General features: G+C 42.0%; 1 protein-coding gene across 4 annotated transcripts in view; it reads right to left on the bottom strand.

Moving 5' to 3' along the window:
* MYO5A (myosin VA) overlaps positions 1–12,348 on the bottom strand; it is a 105,151-nt gene that overhangs the window by 64,739 nt on the left and 28,064 nt on the right. For all 4 annotated transcript variants that reach the window (XM_065412371.1, XM_065412373.1, XM_065412374.1 and 1 more), the window contains exons 3-8: positions 6,733–6,876; positions 5,412–5,493; positions 3,211–3,318; positions 2,513–2,619; positions 1,588–1,853; positions 564–645 (exon numbers count right to left, since the gene is read on the bottom strand). In XM_065412371.1, coding sequence (XP_065268443.1) covers positions 564–645; positions 1,588–1,853; positions 2,513–2,619; positions 3,211–3,318; positions 5,412–5,493; positions 6,733–6,876 — 789 coding nt within the window. The remainder of the gene's footprint in view (positions 1–563; positions 646–1,587; positions 1,854–2,512; positions 2,620–3,210; positions 3,319–5,411; positions 5,494–6,732; positions 6,877–12,348) is intronic.

Below are 12,348 nucleotides of genomic sequence, written 5' to 3'. Positions count from 1 at the left end.
CTGGGGGATGGTGGGGCTGGGTGTGAGGTGGGGAAGCTGGGGATGCTGAAATGGATGGGGGAACAGGAGGGGGGGCAGGGCAGAATTGGTGTGAGGTGGGGCCTGGGGTGGGGTGGGGGAGCTGGGGAGGCAGAACTGGTAGGGTCTGGGTGGCGATGGGGCAGAACTGGGGTCTTGTTGGCGTAAAATGTGTGAGTCGACTGAAAATACTTGTCACCATCTGTACAATACAGTTAATGATGTTAGACTCTAACATCATTAACTACACTGTACAGAGGGTGAATAATAAAGGGTGGTAAACAGCTTAAACCGAGGCAATAAGAGGGCGAGTTCATTTGGAGACAATATGTTGGTGTGCCTCAAAATAATTAAAGATATCAAGGTGTGCCACGGCAGAGAAAAGGTTGGGAATCACTGCTCTTGATTCTCTTCCCATTCCACTCTAAGCTCCACATCTAAGACAGCTGGTTGTTATTTTGAAGGAATTCATCTCAGACACTGGGGATCTATTTAGCAGAACAGATGTTGGAGAAGGGAAGTGGAGCCAATAATTTCCTACTTACCATATTGAACTGTTGCTGCAGTTTTTCATTGGCATAGTTTATACAAAACTGTTCAAAGCTGTTTATCTCAAATGTCTCGAACCTGCAAAACCAAGACATTCAAAGTTACTACCACAATGTAAAGATGTAATAAATGATTCTCTAATCTTAAATCATCTCTCTAATCATATTTACACAGAACGATCAGTGGCATTCAGAGGGTTATACTGAGTATCAACATGACACAACAGAGTGACAGGACAAATGGGGCAATGACATCCCAGTGCCAAGAGCAATTCTGAGACACTTTCTCCTTGCTAAAGGAGTGTCAATGTGGTGATGCTCATGGTTTCTGGAGAGCATGTTTGCCATCCTTGCTTCCATAGTGCCCAATCTACAGAGCAGCCTTGGAAGAGAATGTACGTTCAACTCTCTGGGACAGAGGGAAAAGTGCTACAGCAGCTGCTGCAAAAAAAATAAAATAAATAAAAACCAAGAAAAAAAAAGATGAAAAGAAAGCCCAGAAAGGAGATGAGCAACAGTGCAAACTCAGAGGCATGCAAAGGGGAAGGACCAGATGCCATTTATTAAACCATCAGCAGAAAAGTGGAAGATATCTGAAGCAGAATGGAATATGGCAGTTTAACCTTAACTACATACTGTTGGTTTTAAAAACAAACTTTAGCCCAAATATTTGGACTAAAGTGATCAATATGAAAGTCTAAGAACAAGCATATCTGTATATTGTAATTTTTCCCCATTGTGATACATTAATGAGCTACCAATGGCAAACTTGCTAAAGTCCAAGATCCAACTAAGAATGCCTAATCTGAAAGCCAGGACACAGGTCCTAGGCGGTGTGTCAAAACCACCACTAATAACTCATTACTGCCTTTAATCAGAGTAACTAGTCACCAGTTTTTTCATGGTTTTCACCACGCATCAATACATGTGCTAAAGAATTTGTCAGCAACTCAGAGGCTACCCTCTTGCAGTAAGATACTTCTGCCCCACACACCTGGTATCTCTGACACAGAATACTCACCCGTAAATGTCCAATACGCCAATGAAAGAATGCTGCTTTACAGTAGAATGCAGAGCTTTGTTCACATGATCAACAATCCAGTTAAAGAGTTTAGCGTAGATATGTTTGGCAAGAGCATCTCTGGCATTGATGGCCTGCAGTTTGGAAATTGGTTTGATGTAGGTCTCGGAGGCAGTAGCAAGCTTCCTATGGCAAAGCCAGTGGGACATCTCTTGGTACTCCACACCCATGAGGTCACAGAAGATGGTGAGGGGTTCATGTTTGTGCTAAAATAAAAATAATCTCCTTAGGTAATATTAACAATATCACACATTTAATGTCAGGGGATTTTTCTGTTATGAAGTTATCAAATATTGAGCTGCAACAATTATGTTTTCATGCCTCTTTCTTTCTCTATATCTATTTACTGACTTGTGTCTAGCACTCAGATACTTTAGTAAATTAGCATAATCATGGAAATAGCAACATAATTTCCTTTAAGTGCGTGTTTGTGGGTTGATCCCCATGCAGAGTATTCACAACCCAAACAAAGAAATGAGCTACAAAAGTTTCCATGTGGCCCCCGGCCGGTTTGTTCTCCCTCCCCGCCTTCGCCGCTTCGGCCGGGGGCAGGTTTGTTTTCCTCCTCCCCCCCCCCTTCCCCCCGCTGCTCCGGCCGGCCGGGCGTTTTTTGCTTTGGGCGGCAAAAAAGCCAGAGCCGGCCCTGAGCCTCTGACAGGGGTCTAGAAAGGGAAGAGCAGAATCCATCTGTGAAGAGCAACAGGAAAAGTCATACCAATCTAGAAATAAAAAGAAGTTGCTTGTATTTTTGTACTGGCCCTACTTTGCATGGGGGCCTCTGCAAACAAATAAGACACCCAACCAAAAAATACAGAAGTGTCACAATAGAGTGTAACTATATCCTTTAAACACATTTACAACTTACGGGGATCGTGCAGCTGTCAGCATCCCGAGAGGTAAACCCCACGTTGCCCAGGTGAAGGATCCCAGCGAGGATTCGAAAGATTCCCATCTGGTGGGAATCATTAATCCCTGAAAGAAGATGAATAAAATGCCCTGAGTGCAGAGTGAAGGAAAGACCAAAGAGAGACCCTGCTGCTGAAAAGAAGGGTCCAATATTTGTAAACAGGAATGATAAAATCTGCTGGAATTTTGTGGTAAATTGCCAACATCTCCCATCTCTCAGTTGTGTGAGGAGTTCTGCAGAGAAAATACTATTAGAAAATTATACTTGGCCCTCCTATTACTATGTGTTACCACACGACATTATAATAAGATGCAAGGATGATTCACTTTAACAAACTACTAAATATTTTAATGAACTGCCTGTATTGCTGCTTAGACAAAGTTTTACAAAACCCACAAAAATCTTATATACTGCACCATGGGAATCCAGCATTTATTATTGCTTAAATAATGTTTTCTCTTCCCTGCACTAAAAATTTGATGATACAATACCTTCATTATACTTTAAAAGTATCTGAATCCCAAAGGTTATCAAAGTCTCTCTCTCTATTTTAAATACAATATAGAAAGAATGAACTAAAACAGACTATATAAAAACAGCTATGATTCCGAAGTCTGAACTAGACCCATGCTTCTCCAGCATAATAGCAGAATTACCTAGCAAACTGCAGGCCTGTCTGGTGTGTACCATTTCCTTAGCATCATCAATGCCGTCAATCACTGGACTACCTCCTTGCTTCGTATAGTGAAAGTAATTTGCATTCCCTACAAAAAAGAACAACAATTTTTACACACACTAAAGTAGAAACCATACAACTGCAAACATCTCTGTGTTAAGCTGTGTAACAGGTAAAGCTCACTTGAGCTTCTAAACCTGAATGGCAGAACCCATGGTTTGAAATACATTTCAGTTTATTGGAATCATTGACTCCTCTGGGCCATCTGCATTAGTGGACTGCTCTCTTTCAGGTTTAACGCTGCATCTAAATGTTTCTAAAGCCATTTGCTCCTGCAATAGGTTTGCTGTGTCCATACTAATCAGCATAGTCTCTGGAAGCTAGTACTGCAGAGCCTGTTGTATTGATCTCAAGATCCAAAAAAGTTAAAGGTGTTATAAACCCTTTTACTGTCCCATCAATTGTCACAACAGTCCACACACAGCATGTCTTCATGTGCATGGAAACAATTATCCTGCAAGTCTCAGCCACCCACCCAAGAATAGGTGCACAGTTGACAGTAGGGTTCCAATGTCATGGTGCACATATATTTTAAAATTGATTGTGCATGTAGTTTTTCCATTGCCATGCTTTCTAGTCTCAATCATAGAATATCCAGGTTGGAAGGGACCTCAGGAGGTCATCTAGTCCAACCCCCTGCTCAAAGCAGGACCAATCCCCAGACAGATTTTTGCCCCAGATCCCTAAATGGCCCCCTCAAGGATTGAATTCATAACCCTGGATTTAGCAGGCCAATGCTCAAACCACTGAGCTATCCCTCCCCCCTCAATGGTATAGTCCAGAGTATGTTTGTAGTTGGTTCTGTCTAAGGACTGATGCATTCACACTATGCTAAGCCCTCCAACTGATTATGGGCGTAACACCTGGCATCCACTACAGTGAGCGCTGCAACTTCTTGAGGTGATTGTGCTCAAGGATGCTGTATGTGTAGTTTTGTTAAAGATTTTAGTGTATTTGAAAATATTAAAGACAATAACAGTTTCCTTCTTTCTCCTGTTTTTCCCTTGTCATCTAGTAAGGGCTAAAAAAGGGATCCTCTGGATCACTTCTTTAGCCAGAACGAGATCAGTTCCCTCCTGCAACATTTATGGCAGTTGTCCCCTCAGGGGCTGTTCAGTGCCCCACAAGGGGAGGAGGAAAGGGGAGAAAATAAAATAGCTTTACAACATTAATGGTTATCGAATAGGTTTCTAATGCTATAAAACTAATTTTTAAGAACACACAAAAACAAACAAAACTTCTATTGCTTGATTTTATACATTCTGCTTTTATTTGTGAGGGATACCAGGAAATCAGCTGAGCAGAAATCACCCACCTCTCCATCCCAACCACCACTTATCTGCTCTTGGACCTGCCAGCTGGCTGGTGGTGGGAAATCAGAGTACACTGGGGTGGGGGTGGGGGTGGGGGGAAGAGAATACATTGTAGGATGAAGCAGTGGGGCTGGCTATCCCATAGCGGCTACAGTGCCTGTGCTTTCCATCTACAGCAGCACTGAAATGATTTGAAATCAACTGATGTAGTGAAGGCATTCCCAAGACTTGCTCAGAGCTGAGCCAATCACATTTTTATTTATTTATTTTTATTTTATTTATTGGTTATTAGTTAACACTTATGAAACACTAAAAGTAAATAAGTGTGGACACAAAGTTTTGTACAAACTTTCCAGACACTTGTGCTGATACTGAAAACTTCAAAAAAATCCTCTGGAGAGATGGAGCTACAGAAAAAGACCTATTAGGTTACCTAGCCCATCCCTAGGCCAAGACAGGAATATTACAGTTATGGTTCTGTGTCTTGACTAGGTCACTTTTAAATGACTCAAGAGATAGGAGGTCCACCACTGCCCCTGAGAAAATATTCTACGCTCTGGTGCATATCTATGTACTGTACTGATGCCTGTCATTAGTGTGTATTAGCTTACATGGACTATGTAAATCTGCAAGTTTGCTTTTTTAGAAATAAAATATCTATTTACTTATTTTTTTTAGCTGTAAGCAGCTCAGGGTTAATAAGAATTTAAAAGACAGTGATTCTTCTTTTAGACCCATCACTCACAGAGCTTAGAGATAATACTTTGTACATACTGATTGCACAGTACACTGGATATGAATTTCATACCTAATCGCAGTGTTTTAAACTCAGGTAATGCTGCAGAGGCACAGAGCTGGTAGAAAATGTGATAATTTCTCTCCTCTTCTGCCTTTAAGAAAAAAAGAAGCAATTACATTTCAGAATTTAACAACTGACAGAAATATCTATCAGAAGGACAGAACTTCTAGATTTAATATATTCTATGGCAATTAGGAACTCAGAGAAAGCCACAACGAAAATGAAAAAGTAAATCAACCTCTATCATTTCTTTCTTGGTTAATCTACTTCCAACAGCAATACGTATGCAGAAAAATTAAAGCTGCAGGATTTCACTTTTTAGGTTTGTGACTACTATTGAAACAGAGACATACCATTTTGTGGGTGTGCAAAGTGGTCATACTTAATAACTTTACAATTGCATAAGATAACTAAATAACATTGCCTCACAGTTTGCAGTATTCTAATGAAAGGAACACTGAGAGAAAGTTATTTGCACTCATGATGCCCAAATTTTTAGTGCCGATACCACCATTATAAACTAAGATTCTTGAAGTTCTAAACATAAGAGTAAGACTCCTCTTGGGCTGAACCATAGCATAACAGGTCTCTATTCATCCATTACTTACAACATGCTACAGTGTTCTACAATAATAACCCAAACAATGCAGTGGCACTATTGTAAGCTGTTATTTATTATTTCTATTACAGTAGTGCTTAAGAATCCCAATCAAGGATCAAGGCCCCATTGGATTAGATGGAAATGTAACAAAGATAACAGTTCTGTCCCCAGGATCTCTCAGTCTGCATGACAGACAGGACACAAGAGGTGGACAAAAACAGGCAAAGGGGCTAGGTATGAGTTAGGAGGATGAGGTAATAAAGCAAACAACTTCAGCAGAAAAACAGAAGTCACAGATTGTCATAATCAACGCCAGATGGGAGTGATTTGTAGGTATCATGACAGAGGTCAGTTTTAAAGGAAGGATTTAAAACAGGATAAGATGGCAGCTTTATGAATATCAACAGAGGTTTTCCCCATGCATGCGCAGTTTCTGTTGTGTTCTGAGACACAACTGTAAAATATTGTAGTACACGTACTCTGATGTCCGCTATTATGTTGAAGATGTTTAACCCTTAGATATACAGTATATTCTTATTGCCATGTATACAGATTTACAAGCATAATTGATTAATATGCCTAAAAGCTCTCTCTCGCTGCTTTCTTGGTGTTATATTACAGCTGCAAGACACTGGTGGCTTCTTAGAAATGAGAGATGCCTCACACTAGCTGGCAGTAGGATTTTTTTATATAATCACATAAACACACACAATAAGAGGATTGTATTACCTGAAATACCACTCTTGATTTTTCTAAGAGGTAAGTTCTCATGTTAGCACCAATGATTCGGTACCTCTTATCGAAACCAATTTCAATGTACTTCCCAAAACGACTACTGTTGTCATTCCTTGTGGTTTTGGCATTTCCAATGGACTAGGGGAAAAACACATACAGATTTAATAGCTCATGGAAATTCTCTTACCTGTCTGTTCTCCTACATGGTTCACAACTGTGTTTCCAAAATTAGCAAGAACTTAATAGTGAATTCTTCTGTCCTAGTAGGGAAGCAACTTCCTAGGTTATAGCAAACTTACAGCAGGGTTATTCCATTAACACCAATATATGGAGTTGGCCAACACAGTAATGCTTTCACCTTCACAGCTGGACTTTCCAACTCAAAAAATAATCCTGATAACCCTCCAAGGATTTGGAATTTTTCTAGTTGAATAAAACTTCTTACAAAATGTGCATTGTCACAAAGATAGCCTTTTACAGGGCTTATGGAGACCATAAGTGATAATAAATATGCATAGCACCTCTAACTTTGGCCATCACTGCAATTCTGCCTAAAATAATCCTATGACCCAGCCAACAACCTATATTTTGCATAGTTAATAATATATAATAAATAATCTATAATCAGTTACATTTCCAAAAAATTAGTGCCCCAGACATGCTGTTACAGCATATTTACTTTGTGGGTGAATTTCATGTACTAGGACTAGTTAGCACTCTGTGAGAACAAACCACAGGAATAGGTTCCACATTCCAGAATATAATATATGCAATACTCCTAAGGATCAAAGAAAGGTTTAATAAAAAGCATACACTATTTCTTGGATAGTACAGTACATTTTATGAATCTTTATAAATGTCACTCTTCAAAGACTGCTACTTCTTGGACTATTTGTGCAAAAGAGAATTATGTGAAGTAGGTTTGTAGGATCAGACCTCTGGTATATAAAGCTGTATTTCTTCACTGGGGTTGTCTTCAGAAAATGCCTGAGCTCGCTTTAAAGAGCCATTTTGAGAGAGAGAGAGAGAGAGAGAGAGAGAGAGAGAGAGTGTGAGTGAGTGAGTGAGTGAGTGTGTGTGTGTGTGTGTGTGTAAGTAAAATCATCTCAGCTGACAGGTGATTTTTTTTCAAAAAGTTATGAGCATGTGGAAAACTAGGTTTATAAGAAACTGATTTTCAACCTTAACTACAGCAGTCACTCCTAGTCAAGTGCTATTATACACACAGAGAGATAATATTGCATAGATCAACAGTCAGATCAGACAAGCTGGGCAGTTTTAATTCTTCAGAAAGAAGCGTCTCAAGCATAAAGACAAACAGAGTAATACCATCTGGCATCTACTAAACCATGATATAATGGAAGCACCTCCACATGCATTTTCATGTGTGTGTTACACCGTTAAGAAATTTTCAAATAGTTATAATGGAGTAATAGATAATTTCCAAGATGTATTGTGATTCTGTTTTGTGGTGATGGGGGTAAGTCTGATTACTAAGAGAGACAAGAGGTAATAGCAATAGTTATTTTGCAAAGAAAATAATCATCTGTCATGATCTAAGTTAAAACCACTGGGCTCTTTTTATGAGGAGAGGATTAAGGTAGGTTCTTTAGGAAGTGAAACCAATAGTCAGCGGGAATCAGCAGTGAATCAGTTAACAGCTAGTGGCATGACACATAGCTGATTGTGGCTTGTTGGCACATATTGCTAGTTCAGGACCTGAGGTAGGGGAGGTATAGCTGGTCCATGGTTGCCCATCTCAAAACTTCAAGTCATATCACAATATAACCCGAAGAGAGAAGATGGAAGGATGGGCACAAGGGCAGTGTTTTGCAGTTGTGTGACTCCATCTCAGCATGTACAGGAGGCCTAAAGTTATTGATGGTTGTGAGTCCAGAATATTCCATCTCTGATTTTTATTACAACCTTATTGCTTTTACAGTTAACACCTTCACTGCTGTAAGACAAGAGGGGAATTCTTAATAGAATGTAAATGGAATGTTGAGATGTATAATTCAGATTATGCTGAAACAGAAGCAAGCACTTTCTTCTTTCCCTTAGGAACCAAGTACATTACTCATTATGCAGCAGTTAACCGTTTAGAAATTACTAGGGTTACCTGCTTTTAGCAAAGGTCTGTGCAGAAACAGCATATGGAGTAATTACCTTTAGACAGCATATCATTCTTCTGAAATTTTATTGCATTTAAGATGTAAAGTATATAATCATGGCAGGATGCAATATAATACTCAACTATATCATAACTATGGAATGTAAAGCTACAGTACATGTATGTCCTACTTTTCTGGCTCATGTAGCCACTCTGTAGAAACTTTGTGCTGAAATAAGAAATGGGGGAAACAAGAAAAACTGTGACCAAATAGCAACTGTTGAATTGTTTTAGGTTTTGAACTATGCAAGCAAAAGATCAAAACTCACTGAGCACTAGCAAGTATACTGCACAGTAACCAGGAGCTAGAGTTCTAGAAAGGAGTATGCAGTTATAGCAGTAGCACACACAGATGACCAAATGGATGTCTATGTGGTCATTTGCAGTTACCACAAAGGTTACAAGTAATATAAATAATATTATTAGCAGCAAATAATGCACACCTTCACAATTCTAAAAATCTGGCCGCGATTGACATATAGGGTTATGAGCATTCAAATGATTAAAAATTGCTGCTATTGTAACATATGTTGCTGCGTTGTGAATAATTATGTAATACTATTATTTTATCAAGAAAACTATTACTGCTCTGCAGTGGCCGCTTATCCCTCAGAAATAATTAATTCCTCCTTCATGTGCTCTAATGCCCTAGGTTTTATATGTATAAAATTTGTACTTCAAAAACAGACATTTTTAAAAAAATGTAATTTTAAAAAGTCATTGGAACCATAAATATAGTAGTGACCAGAGTAAGTTTTAGAAATTGTCCAACTATACCTTTTACTTATATTATAAATGAATGATAATAGTTCTTTCAGAACTGTGTCAGGTTATATAAATAGTACATATTTTAAAAAGTCAATAATTACATATTTACAGAGGATTGTAGTTATTGATTACAAAATAATTTTAAAAGTCACTAGCAATGCACATTATTTAATTGATCAGCAGTCATTATGAAGTACTTAGTAAATAAAAGCAATAAAGGACAGTGTCAGAAGTATTTTGTCATGAATAATTATAGTTGCCAAAGCTCCGTTGCTTAGAATGTCAGTTTAGAAGCACGAAAATAAAATAGCATTCCCGTTCCGATTTACTACCTTTTCATCTGACAAGTGCTGACTGCTTTCCTGTTTCAAATTAACCATACAATTAGTAGGGTTACCATATCTATTAAATAAAAAAAGAGGACCCTCCACGGGCCCTGGCCCCGCCCATTTCCCCACCCCCAACCCCGCCCCAACTCCGCCCCTTCCCCGCCCTAATTCCGCCCCCTCCTCCCTCCCACTCCCAGCCACGGGGAAAGGGCTGCCGGAGCGCTACCGGCTTCACGGTTTGCCGGGCAGCCCCCAGACCCTGCGCCCCCGGCCGGCGCTTGCCCAGCGCAGCTGGAGCCCGGGAGGGGAAGCGCCCGGGAGGGGAAGCGCCCAGCCGGGGGCGCAGGGTCTGGAGACTGCCCGGCAAACCGTGAAGCCGGTAGCGCTTGGGCTTCGGGCAGCCCCCATGCCTCCGGATCCTGCGCCCCCAGCCGGGCACTTCCCCTCCCGGGCTCCGGCGGCGCAGGGTCCGGAGGCATGGGGGCTGCCCGAAGCCGGTAGCGCTCGGGCAGCCCGGCTCTTCAACAGAGCCGGGCTGCCCGAGCGCTACCGGCTTCGGGCAGCCCCCATGCCCGGCTCTTAAACAGAGCCGAAGAGTCAGGGGAGGAGCAGAGCCGCGGAGGCTCTGCTCCTCCGCTGACTCCTCGGCTCCGTTTAAGAGCCGGGCTGCCCGAGCGCTACCGGCTTCGGGCAGCCCCTGTGCCTCCGGACCCTGCGCCGCCGGAGCCCGGGCGGGGAAGTGCCCGCCCGGCGGCGCAGGGTCCGGAGGCATGGGGGCTGCCTGAAGCCCATAGCGCTCGGGCAGCTCGGCTCTTAAACAGAGCCGAAGAGTCGGGGAGGAGCAGAGCAGCCGCGGCTGGAGGCTCTGCTCCTCCGCTGACTCTTCGGCTCTGTTTAAGAGCCGGGCTGCCCGAGTGCTACCGGCTTCGGGCAGCCCCCCCTGCCTCCAGACCCGGAGCCACCGGCCGGGCACTTCCCTTCCCGGGCTCCAGCTGAGCTGCTCCGCTCTTCCCCTCTCAGACTTTAAGAGCCGAGCTGCCCGAGCCAGCGCTACCGGCTTCGGGCAGCCCCCCCTGCCTCCGGACCCCGAGCCGCTGGCCAGGCACTTCTCCTACCTGGCTCCAGCTGCTCTGCTCCGGCGGCTCGGGGTCCGGAGGCAAGGGGGGGGCTGCCCGAAGCCGGTAGCGCTGGCTCGGGCAGCTCGGCTCTTAAAGTCTGAGAGGGGAGGAGCGGAGCAGAGCAGCCGCGGGAGAGGAAGTGCCCGGCTGGCATTTTCCCGGACATGTTTGGCTTTTCGGCAATTCCCCCCGGACGGGGGTTTGATTGCCGAAAAGCCGGACATGTCCGGGAAAAACCGGACGTATGGTAACCCTACAATTAGGAATTAATTTTTTTTGCCAGTTCTGCAACTGCAGAATTCAAAATGCTGTTTTTGCTACTCTGTATCCTACTTAAACGCAACTGCAGATTTTTCAAAAACAAAAACAAAAACAAACCAACCAACCAACCACATTCCCAGCTATGGCCTAATAGATTTAAAAACTCAGAAGTTGCCTGTAGTCTAGAGGACATCCTCCACTCAACTGTAATAGTTTTAAAAGTAAGTCAAATTTCAGTCTGCACAGGTTTGACACTATCCTTTACAGATTACAAAGGCAAAAACAAAGCACTGTAATTTTTATTTTTAGATACAATAATTAAAGATGGAGTCTCATATTTTTAGTCTTCACTTTAAATTTCCTTGCTTTGGAAATTAAATCACACACTTAATTAGTGGTCAGTTTGATATTTTTATTTTATTTTTTGGAGGAGGATTGCTTGGTTTAAGATTTTAACCCAAGTAAAATAGCAAAATACCTCAGGTGACCCACTAGTAATTTCTTCATATTTCAGTCTAAATTGTGTAAACAGAATGCAAACAGTGAAAACGACAAGAGGTCTCCGACTTCTGCTGCCATTTCTTACTCCCCTTCATGGTTGGCTCCCTTCCCGCATGCGCTACTCCCCTAGATTCATGAAACCCCAAACATTATTGGGTTAGATCCTGGACTGTGTTAGCCTATAGTTCAACCCTTTGAAGTAAGGTTGCCAATATGGTACAAACACACACATGCACCAGAGGCATGAAACTGGTTAAAATTATTCTCATTCTCCATGAATGATTAAGCCTGGGCTAATTCCTTCCTGTTCTATTTCAAAATGCATTTCCATTTCTACCTCAGCGAGTGACTCAGTCAAGGCAGATTATAAAACTCCCAGAGCAAATCTGTGTTCTTTAAGTCATTATAAGAACAGCAATCAATTGGAACAGAGTGCAGTTGGTATCCCCAGGGGTATTAAGCC

Source organism: Emys orbicularis, chromosome 10 (assembly GCF_028017835.1).
Source record: "Emys orbicularis isolate rEmyOrb1 chromosome 10, rEmyOrb1.hap1, whole genome shotgun sequence".
NCBI lineage: Eukaryota > Metazoa > Chordata > Testudines > Emydidae > Emys > Emys orbicularis.
Note: the sequence above shows the minus strand (reverse complement) of the source record. Positions and strands in the feature narration are given on the sequence as shown.